We start from the raw sequence: 26,496 nt of genomic DNA on the forward strand, positions 1-26,496 counted from the left end.
ACTCTCTGAATATCACATTAAGGGCAAATGAGCAGTTTTTCTTCCTCTTTCTATGTACATAAATAGGCAGAGTGACAAATTTCAGGCAGGAAGGTTAAAACAGTCAAAACATTAACTTCTCCCATGCAGTTGCCTAGACAGCTTGGAGAAAAACTATAGGACATCAGCAGATTAATCCTCCACAGGAACAACAAGGAAAGAAAAATAGGTTTCTGCAGCAGCACAGCTATGTTCCTACCTTCAAATAAGACTTGTAATAAATTCAGAATCCATCCCACAAAGTTTTAAGAGTTGGTCTTTATCTTTCACTGGAATATCAGTGTCCAGCCCAAAGTAAAATTTATGAAACTTCTTTCAAACCAGCTGCCAGAGCAGGACCTTCCATTCTGTAACTACTCAAGATCAAGTTTCTTGCTGTCCTAGAATAATCGTACACATGTGAATTACATGGCCCTCAGCTTGTCACATTCTTGACCCACAGTCTGAAAGATGTGAGGTTACTCATGGGGAGAAATTATCCAAGCCGTAAAGAAGGACTGTGAAGACTTAATAAAAGTAAACAAGAGAAAGACAGAAATATGAATAAACACTATACTTAGTTCTGAACCTCAGAAGATATCTTAAGGTGAAGCTGCAAGTTGTGCTAAGTTAGCTCAAAATTTTTAGTAAATCTAAGGAAGCTCCAATTCTGTCAGTGGCATGAGTTGACCACGACCTTCACTCTTCCTAGGTGTGACACAAACCCAAATTCTGCAGTTTCCCAGCTCTGCCTCAATTCTGCTTGGGTGCCTCAGTTCTCCATCCCGATAAAGCCTTCTACTGCATCCTAAATGAAACAGCGCATTTTATCAGCCTAAACTGGGATTTAAAATGTGTGTGTGGGTGGTTGAAAAGCACACAGAGGTGAATTGACAACCACTTTTCCCTCTTCTGCAACACAACAGAGCAGACGGGGCAAAGAAGTGGTGAATTTGGGGGTGGTTTTCTGAACTATAGGTGGAAGACTTCCATTTTAGGGTCATCTTCTCAACTGCAGTAACTGGGATACTACAAATATTTAACACATTTGGCAACCTGACCACCAATGGTCTTGACTGTAAAATGCTAACAGCAACACCCACTTCCCCAACTGTGCTACAAATACAGGGGAGGGGTCTGTGGATACAAGTATTTTTAATGCAGAGTACTATTTTTACCTTCCTAGTCAAAGACAAACAGCTGCATACTGAAAAAATTTAAAAAAAAAAAAAAAAAAAAAAAAAGACGACGAATTGGTTTAAGCATAAATACACCAGCCAAGAAATGTCTCGCCAGGAAATCACCAAGGCATTTAGCCTATTGCTGACAGCTCATCCAAGCGGCAGGGCAATAGCCCAACACACCCTGCTCTGCTTAGAAAAAAAAAAAAAAGAAAAAATAAATTTGCAGTCTTAAGAACAAACTGGGGGGTTTTATTTTTTTTTCTTTGCATAACTATATGGAATTTCTAGTGTTCTTCTATAATATTAACAATTTTGTGCACCAACTGATGCACAAAAAAAATCTTGTGGTGGTTGTTGTTCCTATTGTTATTTCTGCAGCCTGTAGTTTAAGAAAAAAAAAAAAGTTTATTTTATGGTGTTAACTCCAAGGCTTCCACAGGCCTAAGCGGCAGCGGCAGGGCTCTGCAAACCCGCATGCGGTACCGGGGCGGTGTCTGCCCACGGGAACGCGTTCGCTCGGCCCCGGGTGTGTTTGGGGCTTCTAAAGCGCATCCCGCGGTTACAGCGCTGCAGAGGACGGAAAGCCCAGTGAGAGCCCAGCACCGTCCCTGGCACCGCTGTCCCGGACGGGACGGGCCCTCGGGGACAGCGCGGCGCGACGGCCACGCGTGGCTCCCACCGTGGCACTGGCAAGGAGCTGCCGGGCGAGGCGGGTCCCGGCCCCTGCGCCCGCCTCGAAGGCAGCAATGGCTGCGCCACCGAGCCCTCTCCCCGGCGCCGCTCCCCGGGCGCCGCGGCCCCGCCCCGTTGCGAAGGAAGCGGCGTCGCCGGTTGCCACGAGGCGGGCGGGACGCGCAGAGCGGGCCCGGCGCTGGCGGCGGAGCGGGCGCGGCGCTGACCCGGGCGCTGGATGGAGCCCGGCGGGAAGGCCGGCGGGGCGGCGCGGGGGCAGCTCCTCGCCGGGGCCGCGCAGGACGGCGGGGGAGGGCGGCGGAGCGTCCCTGTGTATCCTTCCCGAGGCGGTCCCGACCGCCGGGGCCCGGCGTTTCTCGGGGCCGGCCAAGGCCCGCGAAGGGGGCCGGGGTCGCGGGGCTGCGTGGGGCCCCTGTGGGGCGGCGGCGGGGCCGGCGCGGCGATGTGCCAGCCTCCGCCCTGCCCCGCGGTCAGCGACCGCCCCAGGGGTGTCTTCAAATTAAAACTTGTACATTGCGGGGTTTAAACTGCCGTGGGAAAGCTGACTTCTCAAGCAACGAAAACAAGAGTTTTCTTGTTTTCCCTCTTCTAGGAGATTATGCCACTAGGAATAGTGTTTTCCATCCTAACTTGTGTGTGGGTTCTTACTTTTTGAATTTTAGTAGTAAGAACTACTGACGCAAACTCTTAAGATCCGCCTGCACAGTGATACTAAAGTAATTACTGGCATGATGCAGGGCTGATCTCGCTCTGTGGAGAGCTTTTATTTAGTGATGGTAATCAATTTCAGTGTAAACAACTAATCCTTTAGGGTGTGGGGAGAGGTGTTTACCATTTAACAGTTTCCCTGTCATACCTGCATCCTTATGTTACAGGTTTAGATAACTACACAAAATGAGCCTTCAAATGAACTGAATGAAATAAAGGTGGGATTTTTCAGCTGGTGGTATCATGAAAGATGAGTGAAAAGCCTCTTCTAAAATTCCTTTAAAAATAAAATGCAATTATATTTTTTTTCTGGATGAGCATAATTTTAGTTATGACTGTAACATAAAATTTTGGGACCTACTCTATATAAGGTCAATCCCACAGGCTATTACATCTTTGAATGAGCTGTTCCATCCAGTTTCCATTGTCCTTAACACAGTCTTAGGGGTAGAGATTTAATATTTCATTTTGAACAAGATTTACAAGAAGAACGTCGAGCATTGAAAGAGGATCAAAAAATACATCGGAGCAAGGCAATGAAATACTTGATGGAGACAAACAGAAGAAGAAGGCAAGTATCTAGGGTTCCTTTAATGGAGGATTGTAAAAAAAAAAGAGAAAACCATAGCAAAAAGAGTCAAAATTTTGAGACAGATCAATATATCTCTACTATTTTCATGTTCACTTTGATAAATAGCTCCCTGCTTTGGCCTAGAGGAATCTAAGCTGAAAAGTTTCACCAATCCAGCTCCTTGCTATAGGACAAATAAAACATAAAAAGAGCAACATTCTCGTTTGGTCACTAATTTTTGGAAACTCACTGTAGTCACATCTCATATAAACTATAGCCAAGTAGCACTTTCATCTTATGGGTCTGATCTGCATTTCTAAGTATTCTGGCTTTTATTAGCTTCAACGGATGTACAAAAAATGACTCAGCTGTGCAGAGTGGGCCAGCAGCAGGCAGTTGTTGCCTTCTGAAGTGTGAGCTTTCCTGTCTGCATGGCGTAACAGCTGCACAGCCTCCCCTTCGTGGCGAAGCTTTGAGCTCCCACTTCCCAATAAACAAAAAGCAACATTTTTCTTGTACAGGATTATACTTGTAATAAAGTTATTTTGTACTGACATTTTAAACAGAGCTTTGCATAGTCTGTCTTCTGCGTACATGAGAATGCAAAGCCATGCAATATTCTGTGACAAATGGATTAGGTAACTTATGCACTGAAATGTTTCAGTGAAGTGCTGTAAGTAGTTTAGTGGGCATAGAGGTCTTTTCCCTCGCACTGAGGTGATGCTTACACATACAGGGGGCTCAGCTGTGCGTACTGGAGGGGTAGATGGGTCCCTCCTTGGAAGTCTCCAGCCTCAGACCAGCTTCCTCTGCCTCTTGTTAACTTGTTCATGTTCGTACCCCACAGTTCCTCTATCAGATGACTTCTGTTGTACAACATTTACTTACTGGCATATGTTCCTAAGAGAGGGGGTATATATCGTTTATGTTGCCATTTCAGCCTGACAGTATGTGCTATCAACTTATATTTTGAAATATAATGAAAAATGGAAGAGGAGATATAATCACCTGTGAGTAATTAAAGATGGAGTGCGACCCACAACCTTTGCAGATAATAAACTGAGTCTCAGTTGAAAAATTAAATACCTAATTTCATTTTCTGGAACAGAATCACTGTAATGCTACACATCTCAGATGAACACTGTTTATTGTATTACTGGTCTTGAAATATTATACTCTAATGTAAAAGCAAATACCAGACAGCCTGCATATTTTTGACAGACTGGTGTAGTTAAAGTAATACTCATAGATACATAAATACATTTCCATATGTGTTGCATTGCAGCTTTAAGAAATATAGTATAAATCCAAGTTACTCAGGTGAGCCACTTAAAAATTTAGGTATGGTATTCATTAAATGAAGTAATTTCAATTTGTGATAATTAAAAATGGCATAATTATTGGCACAATAAGCAGTTCAAATGGAAGTCTGTGGTAACAAGTTTTCTCCTAAGAACTGAAAAGGAGTGAGTTGTTTAATGTTAGAAAGGTAGTAAGTGCATACAATGTTATATGCTGTGACATATATAGTTAAAAATTAAGGGTCACTGCATATGTGCAGGAAAGTAATTTGAAAATAGAGTTCCCTGAATCTAGATTTTTTTTCTGGCTGTTATGCAGGTAGGAATTGATCGATTAACCCTCAGGTCATGTCTCAAGCCTATGAATCAAATTCCATTAACTTTCTTACACATGTAAAGGTGCTAGATACGATGATGGTTTCTCAAGGGTAGTATGACGTTCTTAAGATCCACATTCTCACCTGGCACCCAAAATTCTCCCTGCCAGGGCTTACAGGCATGTATCAGGAGTTACTCTTGGTACTGCTAGTGTATGATTTCAAAACATAATCTTCTGGTTGAACACCTCCACTCAGGAAGGGCCACCTATAGCTGGTTGCCCAGGAGTAGCTTTTGAGCTATTCCAGGAATGGAGGCTCTACAAGCTCTCAGGGCTATCTGTGTCAGTGCTGTCATCCTTGCCAAAAAAAAAAGTGTTTCCTGGTATTCCAAAGGAAACTTCTGCATTTCAGTTTGGTCCTGTCTGCAGGCATCGCTGAAGACAGCCTGGCTCTCTTCTCTTTGCTCCTTCCTTCCAGGTATTTATAGACATTAATAAGTTTCCTTTGAGCCTTTTCTTCTCCAGGCTGATCAGTCCCAGATCTTTCAGCCTTTTCTCCTATATTCTCAGTCCCTTCACCATTTCTGTGGCCCTTGATTGGACTGTGTCCAGTCTGTCCATGTCTCTCTTGTACTGAGGAGCCCAGAGCTGGACACAGTCCTTCAGCTGTGGCCTGCCTAGTGCTGAGCAGGGGGGAAGCATCACTTCCCTTTACTTGCTGGCTAAGCTTTGTCTGGTGCAGTTCAGGATACCATTGACCTTCTTTGCTGCAAGGTTGGTCCCTTCTCTCAAGAAACAAGTGGTACAGCATGAGAGGAAATGGCCTCGAATTGCATCACGGGAGGTTTAGATAGGAAAATTTTCTTCATGGAGATGGTTGTCAAGCACTGGAAAAGGCTTCCCATTGGGGTGGGTGTACGTTGTATACTTCAAGACATGGTTTAGTGGTGGACTTGGCCATGCTGGGTTTGATGGATGCTGATGATCCTAGAGGTTGTTTCTAACCCAAATGGTTCTATGTTTCTATGTTTAATGAAGATGTTAAAGAGGATTTGGCCTGGTACTGACTTGTAGGATTTGCCATTATGCACTGGCCTCCACTGGGGCTTCGTGCCACTAATCACCTCCCTCTGGGCCTGACCATTCCGACCATTTACATTCCACCTCACTCTGCTAATTCAGCCTGTACAGCAGCATCTCGTTTATGGGGATCATAGAGGAGACAGTACCAGCAGCCTTAGTAGAGTCTAGCAGACAATATCTACTGCTCTCCTCTCACCCTTTCTTTGTAGAATTTTATGAAGTTGATCAAGCTTAACCAAATTTAGTGTCAACCTTAAGTTTATAAATTTTCTACTAAAAAAGTAAAAGCCGTGAATTCCCTTTAGAAAGACGCTCTAGTGAAGTTATAGGATAGTTTCTGCTCTCTCCTTAATCTTGTGTCATTTAGGTTAATTCTCTTCATATTGCTTTGTGGAGGAAAACATTTCTGTGAGTTTTTCCTTGTGTTTTTTTTCAGGAACCTCCAGCAGATCTCCTTTAAACAAGTTTGTACCAAAGCACTTTTTAAGCTAATGAGACCTGCATATTCATATGCAAGGCTCTTGCAGGTTGAGGTCTTCTGTTTTCAACCTTTTCTATATGTACTTGTAATGAAATTTTCCTTGACAGTCTACTGTTGATTTGTTGTCAGTATTTCTAAAATGCAGCAACTTCGGCATTAAAAATACTCATCTTCTATAAGCTATACTCAGTTATATGGTTTAGTAGTAAAAGACAAAAACATCACTTGGTCAGAAAGAACAAGGATAGCTTTGGAAATAAAAGTCTCAGTAACTTAAATCACAGATCTTTTTCAAACCCCCTGATGTCATCTGTTTCTTGGCATCTCTTGTACTGACCAAGCTCCTTAGTTTTGTGTTAACAACAGTACTTAAACACAGCAAAAACCACTACCCTACAGTTTATACAAGTTGCTTGAGTATCAAGACTAATTTCTTTATTGTCTCACTGATAGATAAATTTGCAATTTCAAGATCAGATTAAGAAACAAATATTCTCTGGGACAGTAGCTGGCAGATATTTTGTTTAAATAACAGTATTCTAGAAATAAGAGCTACTGACTAAGCACATACTTGATGCAAATGAATAGGATACTATATTTTATGTTTCTATAACATAATGTTTTCTAAATACCAACAGTTAGTTTTGCTGTGGGCTATAGACTTCGTGCTGGTAGTGCTCAGTGCAAAATGTGTGTCCCATTTTACTGTAATGTTACTGTCTGCAGATAGCAGAATTGCAATTGTCTATGTGCATTTTAAAATAAACCTTATTTTGGTTCAGCATTTTGAATTACCTTGAAATAGCTAATAACTATCTGTTGAAACTGGTGGAGGAAATCTATAGCAATGTCCAATCTATTCCCAATCTGTTGTTCTTTCTGTAATACTTTATTTTCAATATATGCACAAGCTTTGTGCTCCACCTACTGGCTGATTAACATTGATTATTTAATAAAAGCCCTTTGAATCATTCATCAGTTGTGTGATAGATAATGAAAAGTAGTCTATAGCCCGAAATACAAGAACAATGTCAGCACCTGGTAAACAGAGAGGGTAGAGTGTTAAGGATTTTGTGTTTCTTTCTGCATCAGAATGGAACTGTGAAAAGTAGATGATCACTGTAACCATGTGGACTTGAAATGCAGTATTGCCATTTCTGATAATGGGCCACAGGATTGTGCTGAATTTGCAGGGCCTTGGAACAGATGCTTGCCAAGCTTGCTCTCTTTGAACTTTTCTTGACCTGACAGCAGCTTTGTTTTGCTTGGTTCAGCTGTAACAGCAATCTCCCTAAAAGACCAGGTGTCTGTGGCTAATTTATTTTGCCTTTGTTTATCTTTTTATCCTATGACCATAGTTTTATATAGACAGCAGTAAGAAGCAGTTATTCTATGCAGAGAATGAGATATTTATCACTCTAAAATAATGAAGTAGTGTAGAGAAATGCAAGCCTGGTTCAGTAGCAGAGGTTTTGAAAACTGGAGGTGCAGGATATGGCATGGAGGAGTACAGGCAGGATGGTAAGAGATGGCACACAGGCTTGGCACTGGGGATCCCACGGCTATACTCACCAATAGTCAGCTAAAGAAATGCAGAACTAGATCTGAGTTTTTAGAGGTAACAAAGAGAAGAGAAGAACAGCTTTGAACATACGTAGAAGGCACCAGGTATGGAATATTTGGAGGTACTGTGGTGCTACAGATTTACAACAATAGACCAGAAGTGTAAAAGTATATTAGAAAATATAAAAATGACTCCAAGTGGATCCTAAGGTGAGGGAGAGGAAAGCATTTACATGAAGATCATGTTGTTCCTGCTGAAGGGAGTCCAGACGCTGCCAATTCACCCTAACGCTCCAGCACAACCAGAATAAAACTACAAGCCTTGGGATGCAAAAGAGCAATGCAAGAATAAGCATCAGGAAAAGGGATAGAAACTCAATGTGAATAACAGGTCAAACTGTTTTATCACTATTATTGAGCCGTTTTCTGCATAGTAATATTCTAACAGTCTTATTGTTTCCCAGTAACAATTCTGGATTAGTAATAATAAGACTCTTAAGTAATAATTAGTAATAATTAGACTCTTAAGACTTGAATTATGCTAACAAAAAAAAAAAAAGCTTGACTGTATAAGGTGTGCCTGGGTTTTACCTATGAACAAGACTGGGAATGTGACAACTGGTACATAGTGCAGGCAGCCCTCCTGTGGACCTTTGGGGAATATTGCAGGACAGCCCTCTGTGAGCCCACACAGTATTGTAAGGGTTGGTTCTTCTGAAGCGCTCACAGAAATTTCAGGCTCTCTTTTTGTATTTAGCATATGATAATCAAAGATGAAGGAATAGATTTAATATGTGTTCCTGGTCTTGGTAAGTGTCTCAGATAAAAAAATTGATTTTTGGGCAATTTCCACAGATCTTTTTATGGACGTAAGATTGCTTCCTGTTTGCCCATGAAGGGAATTTTGAGTGTGACATGGCATTCTGGCCATTTCTTGATCCTACTGTAGTCATTGACCATACAAATATCTCCCTACCTCAATTTTAAAGTTACTGTGCACTGGTTTGCAACATGATATGGCAATGAAAGAATAATATCAATTCAATATCAAAAGGTTCATTTCATAGCATTCCATACACATTGTATATATTCCTTTTTTAATTATAAGTTTCATCCAAGGTAGTAGTAAGCATTTAATCCACCTGGGAATGTGGCATCTATCACTTCACTGTGAAGACAATTTAATAAAATTAACCAGGAAATAGTTCCACCATCTAGTCATACTGTTTTTAACATAAAAATGCCTTCCACATAATGTCTGTATATGTGAGACAGCTAAGTACTTTAAGTTTCCAAATTCTCCATAAATATTTTGGCAGCCATTTCAAAAATTGCTGCACCACTCGGTTGTTTATAGTAGACAGAAAATTTGGGTTAAAAAAACACCAGTCAGGAAATTCTTCTGCTAACTATCCATCTTAAAGCCATACTCTTTTGCCAATGCTACATCTGTGATAGGAACCTAAGCTGGTGGCTTAAGGAGAGTGCATGAACAAACATTTGTTTTAACTGTTTTTCTGTAAGATGTAAATGTGCATTTTTAAAATTATTTATTTTATGTAATGCACCTGGGTGTTACAATTTACATTCTGCAAGGTCAAGAAGTTAATAAGGCTTCACGGAATAACTTTAATGCATTTCCTTACATTAAAATAAGGAATTTTTTTATCCTTCTTGTCTTGATCCAAACCAAATAGTGATCATGATGAGCTGTGCTGAAAAAGACCTCTTGCATCAGCATTTGGGCTTGCTCATTCCCAGCCATATGGAACAACAGTCCTCTTTTTAATACTCGTTATTAGGAATGTGGAAGAGTGCAGCTAAGTCATATTCAAAATAATTAAAAAAAAAATACTCTGTCAGAATTGACTTTTTTCCATTTTGGTGTTATATGCTGGAATTACTCCAGGTGTAAAATTGTAGGATTTCCCACATGTCTGAATTTAACAACTACAGTTCAACTGAAGGCCCTCTTGATCAGCTTCTAGAGATATTAAAGGGCATCAAGAAGGATGTGTTTAAAGTACTTATGAGGATAAGAAAGTCCATTTCCTCTCTTGTGATTTTCACTTACTCAAGATAAAATTGCAGATTTCTGTATTAGATTTTACAGTAAAATTCAGGAATACTGTAAGTGGACAAGGAACTCTAGTTCTATTTTTTAGTTCTAACATGTTTTGACAGCTATGTATATATGGGTTTTAAAAATAGGAAAAGTTCTTTCTCCCTCTCTGCTATGCTTTGGCTTCCAAGTGGATTAAAGTGGATATTCCTGCATAAGTGTGTACTTGGGAATTAGTTGGCAGTTCTTCTATTTTTTTACTATTGTGCAATTACAGCCTTTAAGCTTTCTAAAATAAAAAGTACCTATTTAAAATTATTTTTGTGTTTGTTTTCACAGGAGATCAGTCATTACTTTGAAGGGACACTAGAGAGGGTCAAGTTGAATATTTCAGTTTGAACTTTTTCCCTGAAAAGCAAAGGGAAGAATAATTAAAATAGCTTGAATTAAGGAGTAGTTCTGTGAAGTAGCAGCTTTGCTCCATTAAGCAAGAAGAATCATGAAGCAACTGCTAGTGATTAGAGTTATAGGAAGGTATCTTATTGTGATAAGAGAAACAAAGAACCGATGGCTAAACATTTCTTTCCACTAATGCTGGCTAGAGGGGGATCCTACTTAGAGTACTAGTGACCTGTTAAATGACATTTCTAATGCACAGATGGGAAGCTCCCAACTGTAGTGATCTTTTCATGGCAGGCTTTGGAAGTTTCAGGTGAAGACAATTACTTATATAGTATTACTGCTTTTAGAACAGAATGTTTCCAGGGATGGAGCATCTACAACCTCTCTGGGTGATCTGCTCGTGTTTCACCACCCTCCCTGTAAAAAAGTTCTTCCTTATATGTAGTCTGAATTTACCCTCTTTTAGTTTAAAATCATTAAATATGACTTTCTTACATAGGCACTGTGCCAAAAAATATTCTGGGTATATTTCACTCAGGGAGCTAGTTTGTCAGTAAAAGTTGATGATTCTGTCTGCAGAAGAAAAGATTCCACACAGCTTCATGAAGCTCACACCTACTGAAGGAAACTTTTGTGATGATGGGTTTTTTGACTAGAGCCTGCTTTGCTTTCTAATCAGTAAGAGCACACATTTAACATATTTTTTAATAACAACAGATTCTGTCAATTATAGTTTTGTGTTACTGCTTTGTCCCATTTTGTACTGCTAAACTGATTGTCTTTCAGGAAGCTTCTTAACTACAACTTGATACTTACTCTTGCATATTTATAGATAAAAGCTGTAGTTCCTTTGTGTGATTTCTAAATAACAACTTTTAGGCTGTTATGATTTCCCCAACAGCTTGTGAAAAGCACACACAGAGCATTTGCAGGTAACCTTCCTACTGATCTGCTTGCTGTAATACCACTTACGTGGTATTGTAAAGGCTGTAATAAAAGTCACATTGGTGAAAAGAACTGGTTAAGTCTGCATTGGTTTAATTCACATATAAAAAATAATCAAATCCCCAGATAGGCTGAAAAATAAAAATACATTGTGACTCTTCTTCACCACCCACTGTCCCATTTAAATTCGACAAGCTGTAAAAATCCAGCTGTGCTGAAGTTAATAGCATTTAATTTATGGACAAGCTGGCTTTTGTACTAAAATGGCAAGTTGGTAAGCAAGTAAGTTACTAATATTTTGGTAAATGCAATTCATAAACATAGGAATTATCTGCTTTTGCTTCATAAATACAGAGCCTTCGAAGAACGACAGAAGGAAGAAGAAGCAAAAGAACAAAGGTTTAGAGAACAAGTTCTGCAGCAGAGGAGAATCAAATTTCAGGAGGCAACTGCTAAAGTCCGATGTGCTCATCAGCCGTTTTCTCAGCACAAGCAAACAGGTTTGTCAATTAAAAATTAACCATTCTTCACAATAGAACTGTTTTTATATTCACAGGATCAGAAAATGGTTAAAGTTGGAAGGGTACTCTTGAGGCCATTAGTCTTTTCTATTAGTAAACAGAACCATTAACTTCACTCAAAGTAATTGAATTCATGAAAGCAAAATAACTTACAAGAAGCTCAGATCTGATACATACGACAATTGGGTAGGGAAATAAAACCACTTTTTTTTCTTTTCTAAAAACTGTACTGTGTGATATTTCACGATATTCCAGTCACAATAATACATTACCTCCTTGAGGTATTGTAGCTTCCTGGGTTTTCCCCACTTTTTTGACTGCAGTGCTTATTGGTTGCAGTACTGTGCTTTCACAGCTGGGTGAGAGGTGTTACAAGGCCACTGACAATTGCTAGGGTAGCATAATGGTCCCCTTTTGGAACCATTGAATATAAAATATTCAAAAATGTGCATTTGGTTTATCCTTAAGTAAATGCCGTCCTAGCATATATTAATATGGCACATAACTTCATTTTTTTTTCTCATTAGTCCACTTTCTAAGCTGTTCTTTTGCTGGGAAGCAATGATCACTTCAGCTCAGTTCCTGCTTTCTTGGAATCAGTGCAGATTGGCAGGAGTTTGTAACAGCATTGGCCAAGTCTGATTTCCCGTTAACTTTCCAGTGTTCAAATGCTTAAGATATGGTCTATTACTTAGGTATTCTTTAACAGATTTACTCTCCCAACTGCAGTTGTGCCAGCTGTGAGGTAATGTCTCTGACTTCAAGATCGAATGTCAGATTAAAATAACAAAATAGAACAGTACTGGTTTAGGGCTTCTTCATAGCTCTACTGACAGCCCAGACTGTGAAGCAATAGAAGGAATCACAATTTTTTCTCTTGGTTTTCCTTTATAGAAATTCTGCCTCTGCTAATCTCTACCCTACTTCTACTCACTTGAAAGTGGCAATACATTGTGCCTGTCTGGACTCCTTCTTTCCCCACTGGTTCAGTTATTACGTTACAATTTGGCTTCTGTGAAATATCTGCAAGCCATAACTTTGGCTTAGTGCATGACTGGAATAATCATGATGTAAAAACAGGGTTAGATTTTTTTTAACCTGATTTTTTTTCGACAGTGCAGTTTAAAAGCAAATAGCAAAACTGTTAAATACATGTGTGACTGTAAACACTTAAATAGAATGGGACTTTGTTTCAGAGAAACTGGAGGTGCTCTTGCATGTCTAATAATGCTAAACTACTGTGTTTAACACAGTAGTTTACTGGGTAACTGACTGGATTTAGGCTTCCAAACTTCCAAACCATTTATGGTAAAATATTCCAGTTTTAAAAAACTTTTTCCCCATTGTGTGTTTTTAGCTCTGATCCCTCCTGTGCAGACAAAAGCAGCTTTTCAGTTAGAAGAAGCTCTTGAACAAATTAAAGGATCAGTTTTAACACCAGGACTGTGCTTGCCAAACATAAACAAAGTCAACTTCAGGTAAGCATTCCTGTTTACTCTGATGATCAAAGGAAGTAAATTTCTTACTGTATTCAATGAACAGCAGACAATTACCTATAAGAAATTGTAGGCCATTTCTCTCGTGGCAAGAAAAAAAGCATTTCTCTGAACTTCTCCTATGAAACATTATGCAATTTCCTCGAGTTGTTTGTGTCCAGCTGGTAAGACAGCAGAGATGACACAAACCTTTTTCCCTCAGTGGAATTCTGGGAATAGTTAAGACTAACCCAGTCTCCAGTCATTTAGAGCCCAACTCAGATTGCCATGGTTATCAAACCATTTGGTGTTCTCAGAATTATTCTGTCTAGGGGATTTCTTATCCATAATATTTTTCCTTTTGACATTCAAGGATACTCAAGTTTATATGGTCACCCAAGGATCTTCTTTCCAGCTGTCATTCCTCTATATTTCCTATTCTCTACATGAATTGAGAGTGTCCTCATAACAATTTGACCTGTAATTTCATTTTATATCATATAAAATTTTATTTGCATACTTTTCATTCTACCCAAGCACTGTTTCTAAAATACCTTGAGTTATAACAGAATTTTCCTTCATACACAGTTTATTTATCTGATCCGTTTCCTACTAGTTCCTGATTATTCCTTTCCTAACCTCTCATTTCTTTACCATTTCACCTCAGGGGGTTGTTTTTGTTATCGCTTCTTTTGTTATTCCTTTCTGCATTTCAGTTATTTTCTGCATGATATAAATTGTGGAGATGTTCAGAATAGAGAGAAATTCTGCCTGAAAGGGGTCTCCCTACTTTTGGGCTTCACTGTGTTCTTCACTGTGACATTAATACTCAACTTGTTTACATATCTCTGCTGATTAACACATTTTTAGGTGATAAACTGCTCAGTTGAGAAAATATTTTGGAACTCGTGGATCTTAACACTCATGCTATTTTCTAGTCAACATTCATAGGAAGATAGCAGCAACAAAAAACAAAGAAACAAACAAGAAATCTACCTGTTAAATTTAAGTTTAATTTATGTCAAAAAATACAGATTTTTCTGGACCCTGTCTCAGGTTTCCTGATCATTTGTCTCGTTTCACTCATAGACTGGATCAAGGACAGCATCTCAGTGCCTTTATAATTTCTTTCTTTATTTTTCATCTTTTTTTCAAACTGCTTCTTGTGCAACATGTTAGTATCTCAGGACTTGTACAAACCACTTACCATTTCTTACAGTGCTGTCACTCCATTTTCATTTGTATAATTTTAAAAATTCACTATCCTTTAGCACATGTGTTCTTTTTCTGGTTTTCATTTTCCTTACCTGATTTCCTAAGGAAATTAAATTTATATGTTCATATTCTTTTACAGTTTGTTTTCCCCTAGTAATCAAATTTGAGAGAGAGCTAAGAATCTCAAAGTTAATTATATTTCTGTAAGTTTGAAATTAGCAATGGCTCAAGGAAAAAAAAAATGAAAATAAGTGACCCCAGCATCAGAAAAGTTTAAAAGTTGAGTCCACTATCACCTATTGGGATGTCACAAGACAGCTAGTACAGATAAAACAGAAGAGCATATTAAGAAGGTTCAGAGCAGTGAAGGTTCTTCAAAACTCACCAGTTCTGAGCTGAAAAGCTTTAAACATTTCTTATAATCTCTTTAATTGGAGATTTGGGATGGGTAATAACTAACTAGTACGAAGTAGTATATACCTTTCCTTATTTCTGTTGTTTCTTACAAGTCTATAAATACTGAAGCCAAAAATCTTGTGTCATCTTTAGAATTTACTCTTCCTCAGAAAGAGAATGCATAGAATTCATTGACAGTCCCCTCTTAAAGGAGGAAATGAATACTATATTAAGTATGCAAGATGAATACAGCTTCAGCCCCAACTGAATATCTGTGAATTTTAAAAATTCAAGAATTCATAATGTCTGTGTTTCAAAAGGAGTAAAAAAATAAATTAGGCAACTGAGACATATTAACTCCTCTTGGAGAAAGCAAAAGTCCTGAAACATCTAATAAGTATATTCCATGCTGTAGTAGAGCCATTTTCCTTCTAGTAGTGTTTAATTATTGAATGCTAAAGCAAAGATTTTGGAGAACTCATTAGCCAGCAGACACTGGGATGTTTGTACATTAGGTGTGTAAATGGCATGCTGCTCTTTTTACAGATATGTTTCTCTGCTGGTGCTTAAAATTGCTGTGTTTGATAGAGTTCAGTCTTGGCATATAAACTTTAATATGACAAATCAAAAAGAGTCTATGGAAAAGTTGGAATGTTGAAAATTTCATAAATATAAATGGTCCAAGCATGTAGCAATTTTTATAAATATGAATGGTCTAAGCACTCAAATAAATATAAAGAAAGTTGTGTGTATCCAAAAAACCAACAAACCAGATTTTTGGGGCCAGGTGTCAGTCAGTCTGGTCCATAATAAAAAAAAAAAAGTTTTAGGATAGGGAGGATATCTGCTATTCAAAAGAAAACAGTGCAGTTTTTTGATTTCAATCAATAAATATCTGAATTTGTTCTCCCTTTTTGCTGTCAGCCATCTCATCACAAATAATAAATTCCATTTAGGTTCTCCTTAGGTCACTGCAATTAAGCCAAGGTTTCTTGTAATCTTGAATAAATCTCCTGGAAAATAACAATAATCTTCATAGTTTGAAAGTTTCCATTTTCCATTGCCCTAAAATTATAAAGAAAAAGGATAATTTTAGGTGCAGGATGAGAAGGCTCAGAAGAAAGACATTAAGCTGAAGAAATGGATAGAAATGAAGGAAAGAGATTATTGAATTTCTGTACATATGTGAAACATATATCTTCAGCTAAGAGCTGGTCACAGGGCCCAACGATATATATTGACAGCATCAATATAGTTACACTCTTCATAAGCCAACTTTATGGAAAAATAAAGCCCTGTTTGTTTCTTTCTTCTTTAAAAAAAAACAACTCTCTGTGTTCTGTTTCTGTAAATTACCAAACTGTTGGCTGACATTTTCCATATTAATGCAGCCTGAGGCGATCGCCCAATCAGAAAATTCTATTTATAAATAAAAGAAGAAAAGTTTTAAAATGGAGAGTGTTGGGCACTTTCAGACAGTACTAACAGCATTTGTTGGGCTTTTCATCATTTATTGATGGTGTATACTTTTGGTAAGAAACATATTTAAAATGTACAGTTGATGCATAGAAATAAGACAAAGTAGTAATTTGCTTGTTTATATCAAGAACCACAGATGACACTTCTTCCTCATCAGCATGTAGAAGTGATTCTTCCCATCAGAAGCAGAATTCAGCAATGTTGGGCTGTGATGAAACAGTACAGGAGAGCAATAGAACAGCCATGGATACTCACCAACTTCTCTTCCAGAAAAATCTGAAAGAAATGCAACAGCTCCTTGAAAAACAGCACCTCAACAATTTGGAGGTATGATATTTTCATTTTCCTGTGATTCATTGCAAGGTGCTTTTGAGTGTGACAGAAAGTTTCTTGAATGTGGAAAAAATGAAAGTTCTGTTCAGCTGTCTTTATCAATTGGACAACCTGGGAGGGCAAACTACTGTACTATGCCTTATCAATAGATTATTTTTAGTAAAATTGTACATATTTTCCAGTAAAAAGTCAGAGATCTGTAAAAATATTTATAAGAATATTTTTACAATTTCATCCAAGATCCCTGCTATGTTTTTTCCTCCTTTTTTCCTGTTAAGGTAAGATTTGTGTGTCAGACTTCTTGTCTCTGACATTGGTAGCCATTAGTTGATCACAGGAGTCTTGTGCTACCTCTCAACTTAAATTGATGATTTTCAGTGCACACTCAAGTTTCTGCTGATTGTGGTAGCTTAGCACAAAATGCTGTAGCAGTATTATAATGGCATGTCAAATGCTGGAGGATTTGTTTGTTTGGTTGTTTTTTTCCCATTGTGTGGTGATATGTGAGAGATTGACTTCAATTCTCTTGAGATCCCTTTTTTCACCTTTGGAATAGCTGCGGGTGTTCCAGCAACGAGCTTTTATTAGCTAAACTAATTTTTAGATTGAAAATCAATTCAAAAAGTCACCTTAGAAACAGTGAAAATCAAGAAATGAACTCTAAAGCAAGTTTTAGTTGTGCACCCTTAAGTGTGATTTTATGCCTCAGTGTTGTATTTGATTTTGGAAATACTGTCCTCAACATTACATTTGCTGGAAAAAAGAGGGCATACTTTGGGGCTCATTCTTTTATTTCTGTAATATTTATTGGTGTCCAGAGTAGTGGTGTCTGAAATGACCTGGACTCCATGAAGCCTGTCCCTCTATTTTGGTCATGGCTGGAGGCATGGAATCATTGGTGGCCATAGAGCAGGGGCTTTTCCTTTTAATACAAGTGCATGGATAACTTGTGAAAGACTTTAGAGGGTTCAGATATGGTCTGATATTGATGTTTCTAGGAGCATTCGTCTCTGCCTTTGTATCTACTTTGTTCTGATGGTTATGCATGAAAATCTTGAGCAGTTGATGGCTAGCACAGAAAATCTCACTCAGCTGGAGTGAGGTTCAAAAAAGCTAAATGGAGAGAAAGTATAGTTTGTACTGGCAGTGCTCTTTCTTATTTCTAAGCATAAAAGAAGGAAGAGAAAGTGACAATTTATAGATGAGGGCTGATAAAACTGAAATCTAGATAACCACTTTGCAAAAATACAAAAAGCTCTAAGCTTTTTTTTTTTTTTTTTAATATCATATTTGCATTTCACCGGTAGAGAGTTTGCAAATCCCTCCCTACATGATGATGCTGAATTTGGCAGTAGCTGCATTAGAACATCTTAGAATTAGAAAACAAAACAAAAGATTCTTCTAAATGTATTTTAAGACTTCTATACTGGAGTGTTTTATCAAACAGAATTATCACTTCCTAATTGAATTCTAGGGAAAAACAGCTATGAGTCATGCATAATTTTTTGCCTTTAGTTTTTTATAAAGGTTATCATCAACTTTGGACTCTGCATATAATATAGGAATTTGTGTTTAAGAATTAATGTATTTTTGACAATACCTGTAAAAATTTTTGCTTTTTTTCCAGAAGATATTTTTCTGCTACCACTAGGGGTTGCTCAGCTTCTTCCCTCTGATGAATAATTTCAAAATGTAAATATTTATACTTCAGACATTTGGATTTGCTTTCTTGAAATTGCATGCATTGGACTCTGATTAGAAAAACAGTCAAGAGAGCTATTGACCTTGTTCTAAAGCCTGAGTTTTGGAAGTTTAATACTTGGATTGTGCTGGTGGCTGGTGTGCACGTGCATTCCTGTTTTGTGAAATAGTATTTATAATACAAATAAAATTTATAATTTATAATGATTTAAAATACTCTTACTGAAATCAATAGACTTCAGTAGTCTTGATACTACCTGTTGTCTGAAGTAATTTCTAAAATTAAAGTATTTCACTGTGCACTTGCTTTGCAACCTAGCCATCCATTGAGATCTTTTGACCTCTCTTTGTTTCTGTTTTTACAGGCCCAACAGGATTATAAAGATTCCTAAAATTCTTTACTTTTCTACAGGGCAATAAAATTCTATGTGAACCTTTATCAGTAGATTTGTTGTGTTCGCTGCTTTACATCTCTAAATATTTGTACAGATTCATCGGTAAGCCAAGGGTTTTAGTGGCTTCTACCATTTTCCAAAATCATTTTGTGTAAAGTATTGAGAGCAGTAGATTTTATTTTGTGCAACAGCTGCATCCAAGCCACTACATCAAGTTACTGTTTTATGTTCATGAGTATGTTCCATTTTGAAGACTTCTAATATGGCTAATTCCATTCACAAAAAATGGTTTTGTCTTTCCATCCTTTCCTGGTTTTATTCTGTGCATAAATAAAATCTTTAAGGTGGAGCTGGTAGCATGGTCATTAGCTGAAGCTGTATGCAACTTTTCACCAAATAACGTTAGCCCCAAGGTGCTTAACATTTTTTTGAACTGTTAACTCATTATGTTGAAATTTGCCATTTCTGGCATGTGCCTTGAACTGAATAATTTTTAAAATTTCCACTAAATGGCTCAAATGTGACAAGGAAGAGTATTGTTCAGGTATTTTTTGTCACCTCTCCAATTTCATGGTCATGCAACATTATTTTGGTCAGTACAATATTTCTAGGCTCTACCAGAAAAATACATTATGCCTTAATTAAACTGATAGCACAACATTTTATGTCTATCCTTTCATTTTTTAAACAAAATACTTTGAAGTAAGAACCAATTCAAGACAAAATAAGTATAGATTATCACATGGAGATTCACACTCTTCCCTCCCTTATATGACCATAATTGGGTTACTCAAATGGTATCTGTGAAATCCAAATTTAAATCCCTTTCTGACTGATTTGAAGCAAGATTTTAACCTTGGTTCGCTGTTTTTTCTGAGCTTATTGTGCAGCCATTGAAGTACTCAGTACCACTTTTTCCATGGATACCATTCCTCTTGGAAGAAAACACTTCAATATTTATTAAAAAAAGAATGGAACACCAGTAAAATTTCTCAGAAATTGCAACCCAAACTCAGCAGGTTATTCTTATATTATGTCTAATACAGAAAAAAATTGTATTTTACTGTAGTGTGTGTATTTATACATGTTACATGTGAAATCGCATAAGTCTCCATGAAACAATGAAGGATATTTTCTAAGTGATGTTCCACTGAATGGTATGGACATCACCTGCCTTGCAGGAGTTCACTTGTAAGACTGTTAGGTGTTTGTGTACTGTGGTTTTGAGTTTCACAGTGTCTGTGAAATGGAGATGTTTCAGGTAACTGATAGAAAAACTGTACTATGGCTGGAATGAGTTAACCAAAGGCTCCTTCTGCAAGGGATGTAGTGTCAGTCTAATTCTTCAGAGCCATAGGTAAGACCAGCATGGAAAAAAGGAGTGCTGTATACAGAGTCTCTCTGAAGCATCAAGAACTTTTAGAATGCTCAAGGCTAGTCAGTGGGGAAACAGACTCTGACAGGTAGGGTTAGGATAAAATGGCATTGAAGCAGAAGTCAAACTCAGTTTTGTAGAGACCATTCAACAGCTTGAAATAGGTTTCTACGGTCACCTTAAATCAAGAAATGTTGGCCATTTTTTTACTTCTAAATGTGAGTGTTAACATTTTTATGTTGATCATTTAAATTATATGACAGGCCTGAGTGATTTCCTTACTTACTTTCCTCTTGGCAAGAGGAGAGGTGTTCAGTTTTCATTGGCTTTCAACCAATATTGTGACTAACGGCTATCTTCCACATTATTTCAGTAATCCAAAATTCACATGTGCTGTAATGACAAACTGAAATGTATCTCCACACTAAATTATTTTACCCAAATACTCCAACTTGTTTTGATTGTGTATTCCTCAAGAGTAGGTTTTGAGGTTTTGGGGGAGATTTTTCATAAAATAACTTATTCTAAGCTTGTGCCATATAAAATCACATGACAATCTTCATACCTGACTGTCTGGAGTTCATTCAACAGCATCTTTCCTCAGTTCAAAGCCCTTCTGGAACAGGTAATAATGTAGGATTGAAGCTGAAACAGCTTTTCAGTACAAAGGAGGTTGTTTCAGAGTTAGACTAATACATGGATAAGGTTTTGCTTGTGGATAAGTTATAACTGTTATACATACAGCATTAACTCACTAACCACAGGAACAAGGAAATTGATACTATCCTTTAAAATATACCTGTTCCTTTTTTACAAGCATATCGCTTTTTCATAAGAATTGCCATACGTATTAGCATGACTCCATTTTTCTGTTTACATTCATATGCATGTATCCCTATATATACATATATATGAAATATTTATGTATGGCTATGCACTAAAGTATTTTTACCATACTTCATGACTGGTTTGGAGGGATTTGTTTTACTGCAACAGAGTAAGATGTTCGTAAATGTAGCTGAAAGAAAGGAACAGAGTAAAAACTGCAGTACCAAATCTTTTGTGTACTGCAGTTACAGTAAGATATTTGCTTGCAGGAAGGGACTGGAAGATGTAAAGTTTGTGCATATGGGTCTACCAGGATGCTGCATCATACTAAAGTGGTATTATCAGTGATAGTATATACTGGTGTCTCAAGGAGATGTTGGAAAACCTATTGATTTCTCATGAAGAATAAAGTATCAATCTCCAAAGTAATTTTGCCCCTTTGAAGATGGCAGAGATGTGTTTTAGGTTTTTTAAAAAAGATAAGACTTTTGTGAATTGTAAAGCAACAAAGAATTCAGCACTTTTTTCTGTCCTAGTATTCTCTTTCTATCCTGGTATTCTAATGGTGTCCTGGGTACACAGGAGTCTAATCAATTATTTCATTCTTTCTAATACTAATTTTTATAAACCTGCAGTAGCACTGCTGTGGTATTTAGTAGCTTAAGCTTTGGACAGTTTATGCCCAACACTTGCATATCTCCATAAGTATGGTTCACCATAAATAAAGTACAAAATAAAGCATCAAACCAAACACCCAAAATTCAGAGGACAAGGATAAGCAGAGAGTAACTGTGACCTCTTTCAGAAGACTGAAAGTTCTTGTAATAAAGAATCACACTATTTCAAACAGTGGCAAGATTTTAAAAAATTAACCTTTAAATTCAGTAGGCTATTTAGGGAAAGGTAGATGCTGAAAGCTTGTGTGAGTTGTTATAAATGAAATCTGCGAAGTTCTTAGGAAGAATGTATGTCTTGAAACATATCTGATTGAAAAAAGTTGGATTTGTAAAACAGGTAATGTAAGTCACAGAATTTTTTTTCAAGATAAGTGATTATATTAATGAAGGATGCAATGAATGTTGGAAATTACATGAAACTGCCTTATTAGGTAAATTTATTTCTAGAAATATATAAATATGAGTATTAGAAAATGATCTTAGATATATTGTTTAGCCTTCAGATTGCCCTGTATGGAGTCAGGCTTTGTACTCTGTGATCCTTGTGGGTCCCTTTCAACTCAGCATGTTCCATGATTCTAAAAGTATTTCTGTATCTGACCTTTAGTATCTCCTTACGTAAATCCACCTTCTGCTCTGGCTGCTGCTTGCAGTGCACAAGAGTTGGACCATGTTAAAAACTCTTCCATCTTTATAAAGTATACTGCTAAAAAAACCGAATCCTTTTTCATCAACTACAAAAATATATACTGTTTTTTTAGAAAATAAAGAGCTCTGGTAGGGCAGTTCCTTGACTGAATGAGAGATTATTTTTAAAATTGTGTTCTTACACTGATTCATTCAGGAACTGTGTACTGATCAAATAGTATTAATCTATTCTTTTTTATTGATGTTATGGATGTTATGGCTCCAGTCCATTCAAATGTGTTAACTGTAATCATAAAAAATATTATTAGGTAAATACTAAAGAGCTTCATCCATGCCCAGTATTTCTCTATGACTATTTGCCTTATCATGGCTTCTAATTATGCAATCACATGCTATTGTTACATGACAAATTTGCAGTGTAGATGAAGCCTGCTCAAACTGAATTTATTAATGGGTTAGAAACAAAAAACGGGAACAATGCATTATGGTGCACCCTGCCTCACCATTTAATAGTTTAACAATTTTAATAGTATTCATACCTAGCTTTATAAATTGCACTTCTGTAACGGAATGACCAGATTAGCATGGGAGAGTTAGACACCTGGGACAGGGTGCCTGAGAAACAGCACTCTCAGTACTGGGATGCTAAAGCGACGGAGAGACAAGTTCAGCTGAAAGTCTGCTCCCTACACAATTATGTACATTTGCCTCAGGGCGTATTAAGACTGAAAATTGGAATAAAACATTGGTATTCAGTGTTCAGATCACTTTTCTTTTAAAATCTTCTGATAGTATGGCTTACTGAAATTGTTCACATGCCTATGAAATTAGAAACAAGTTCTTTTTATCCTGAGAAGTTTGAACCTGCATTTCTAGCAGCCTGCAATGATTTTCCAAACAGGTCCTTTCAAAACTCATCGATTCATAGACATGTGGTTTCTGTATCCTTAGCCTGGGAAGAGATCAGGCACCTAGGCCTCAGACTGGGAAAGACAGTGGTGTTGATAGTAAGCTTTCCTCTGGTCATCCTATACCTTTATAGCTTCTTTGGTGAGTTTGGCACAATAGGGTGGATCTCTCATGTAAGGTAAGCACCAAAATCCTTTCACAGTGTAACTTGCTCTCCCGAGTCTGCCCAGATCTTTTGAGAAATAAGTATTGTGTAGTGCTATGTACATGATGTTTTTCAAACTCATACAGAAATGAGGTGAATAATTTTGAATGGACTTTCCCAATCCATAGTTGATAAATTTGAAACAAGTTGGTTAGGTACCTCACTGGCTTTGAAAGTTAGTTTTGCATCTACATAATTTTAGTGGTGCGTTTTACTTCAGTCAATGTCAAGTGTAATATGATAAATATACACATATAAACACCAAAGAATTTCTGTAAAGAAACCAGTTAAAATTATCAAAAATAGCAAGTAGTGTGAGAAGTGTGAAGGGCCTCAGTTTTCAGAATAGATAGCATTTTTCAGGATTTTATATTCAGAAGAGTGCTGCCACTCACCTCTTGGAATTACGAACAGTCAGCACTTCTTTTGCGGAAAATGTCAAATACACACGTAGCAGCTCTTTAGTGTAATAGCATTCTGACAAAGTCCTTTGGCAGAAAATTCACTTGTCAGGTTCACTTAAAATTTTACTTGTTGCTATGTTGTTCTTTCACTGGCCTTGTGAAAGATCTCTTAGGGTTGTGTTTTCTCTTTGTTTTAGTGCTTCACTAAAGTGAAATTGCTTGACACAGCTGTTCTAAGTCCTAAGACATAAAAGTGACCTCTTTAACTCCTTGGAAGTATTCCTTTCCTAGGGATGTGGATATGTGTGGGTGTTAGATTTCATGCATTGTAACATAAGATAATGCAGGCTATAGGCATTACAATAAATTGTACTTATGTAACAGGAAAAATGCAAATCTGGTAAATAACAATATAGTACTATATGAACATTTTGTTTCTTAATCATCCTATAGTATTCTCACAGATTAAATAAAATTAAGTCATTGGGATTTCTCAGTTTATTTCCTTGCACCTACAGATCACTAAAATGAACAATTGTTGAATGCTTTTTAATTTCTGCAGAACTACTTCTAATTACACATTTTTACAAGGAAATGGGACTATAATTTGCATTAAATAGTAATCTAAAATGGGAAATATGTAGGTATTTCAATGAGAATGTTAAGCATCTTTAATGTGTGATGCAACAAAATAAATGTAAATGAACTATATTTGCATGAACTAAGTAATACTAAGTGTGGGTTAAAAGAGAACTCCTTCTTTATTCTTTAGTTCATAACTTTTCTGGATGTCACCTCAACTGAGATTTCGTTTTCCATGGGGTTTAGCTTTATAAGGAGAATACTTATTTATATAATGCAGGAACAAGTCTATTTTCAACCTCTGGAGTACAACTGTAGAATTTTTTATCTTAATTTTTAAAAGTTGTAAGTTTTCTTGCACCCTCCAGATTTATCAGCTTAAGCTAACCTGCTATCAAGAGAAGGTTTTTTAAAATCGATCTTTGCAAAATTTTTCTTCTGTTTAACTGTCATTTGAGAAACATGTGTTTTGCTGTACAGGTGCAGTTTCCAAATTAGACAAGAAGTAAGCCTGACAGCTGTAATTTATTTTCAGTTTTTTTTTTCCCTTCTGAAAATGTCAGAGTTAGTTCTTGAATTTGTCCTGATACAGAAAACGCTGAGTATATGCCTTTCCCTTATTTGGGGAAGTTCAAACAGAGGTTAACAGTATAATTTAGTCAAAAATAAAGGTTAATAAATAACTAACAGAGTGCTACTTATTCTTTTCTGTTAGAAGGACCCTGGTTAGTATAGGTTTAGTTTGAAAATGTTCCCTAAAGGGCTTTTTCCCTACGCTTCCTTCTTTGATCTTCTATTTAGTAACTTTATCATAGACCATAACTATAATGGAAGACTGCACCAACCTCTAAACATTTAGTGCAAGATAAGACTTAATTCGATCATAAAACGTCTTTCAGGACTTACTAAGCTTTTTTTTTCTGCAATTTAATATATTTGTACTGCTATAAAATATGCAATATTTAGATATAACAATTCTATTAGAATAAAAAAAATATTTACTGCAAAAATGCATTATTATTCACTAAAGAATTCTATGTTTGTTTGGTGAGTTTTCAAGATGTTAATTCTATGTCATTGCTAGGGGATTTATAGTCACTCACATAGGTTAACAGATTTTGCTAGTAGAAACATTTTCCATTTTAAGTCACTAATGAAAAAATCTTTAATGCATAAAATTGCATGTCTAATTCAACTTCTCTTAATTTTTCACATCAATTTTGTCCAACATGAGGTTTAAAATTACTTTGCTGCTGAGTTGTGTGAAAATTAATTTCCAGGAAAGAGTGTATGAGACTGTGAAAATCGTTGACATGCTTGTTTTCCTTTATGTTCATGTGTAGTTTGAAGTCTTGTACTTAACAAAGTATCTATTTTCAATCAATGTCAGCATCTCAGTGCTTGGATGGAGCAGTAACAATGAAGAAAACATTTGTATAGTACATGCACACAGTTGTCCAATTGTTGTTTCAGATGGTGCCAGTTGCTGTTATTCATCACTCCATTAAAATTTAATGAAAAGGTTGAGGAAGTGGATGAGAATCCCTTATGCCCTGGGACTTGATCTGTCCTCATAGAACAGGAGATACTTTCTTCTCTCTGAAAGACTTGAAGAAGTAGTTTCACTGGGAGGAGTTGTTAATCACTGTGGTTATGATAACCAAGAGACTTTTCTGCATTTGCCATGACAAGACTTAACTCCTCATCGCTTGTGGTGCTTTGTACGAAAATAAATATCTTTGGTCCAGTATTATGGAAAAGTTGCAGTTTGGAGTAGATCCCCTATCAAACCTTTATTTGCATGGATTCTCTTTCAATTTATAACTCAAGTACCCTTAGAGAGGATCAAAACCATCGAGTCTCATAGGAAAATCCAGAAACAGTACCATTGTTCAGATAAATCTAGTTCCTTTTTTTAATATTGTGGAGTTTATATATAATTGTAGATTAAATTTGTTGAACCATGCTGCTCTCTCCTCTGGATTTCTTCCCAAATTACGTCATTTTCTGTTACAATTTAACA

The 26,496-nt window shown here is 37.0% G+C and overlaps 1 protein-coding gene across 5 annotated transcripts in view; it reads left to right on the forward strand.

The window, feature by feature from the left end:
• Positions 1-485: 485 nt before the first annotated feature.
• Positions 486-26,496, forward strand: part of CEP126 (centrosomal protein 126) — a 55,228-nt gene continuing 29,217 nt past the window's right edge. For 2 of the 5 annotated variants that reach the window (XM_063394543.1, XM_063394544.1), the window contains exons 1-5: positions 489-2,207; positions 3,049-3,174; positions 11,685-11,830; positions 13,209-13,329; positions 16,545-16,743. In XM_063394543.1, the coding sequence (XP_063250613.1) occupies positions 2,113-2,207; positions 3,049-3,174; positions 11,685-11,830; positions 13,209-13,329; positions 16,545-16,743 (687 nt within the window). In that variant the 5' untranslated portion in view covers positions 489-2,112. Of the gene's footprint in view, positions 2,208-3,048; positions 3,175-11,684; positions 11,831-13,208; positions 13,330-16,544; positions 16,744-26,496 lie in introns of all 5 variants that reach the window. The other 3 variants (XM_063394540.1, XM_063394541.1, XM_063394542.1) reach the window with 2 other exon arrangements.

This window comes from Prinia subflava, chromosome 3, assembly GCF_021018805.1.
Source record: "Prinia subflava isolate CZ2003 ecotype Zambia chromosome 3, Cam_Psub_1.2, whole genome shotgun sequence".
NCBI lineage: Eukaryota > Metazoa > Chordata > Aves > Passeriformes > Cisticolidae > Prinia > Prinia subflava.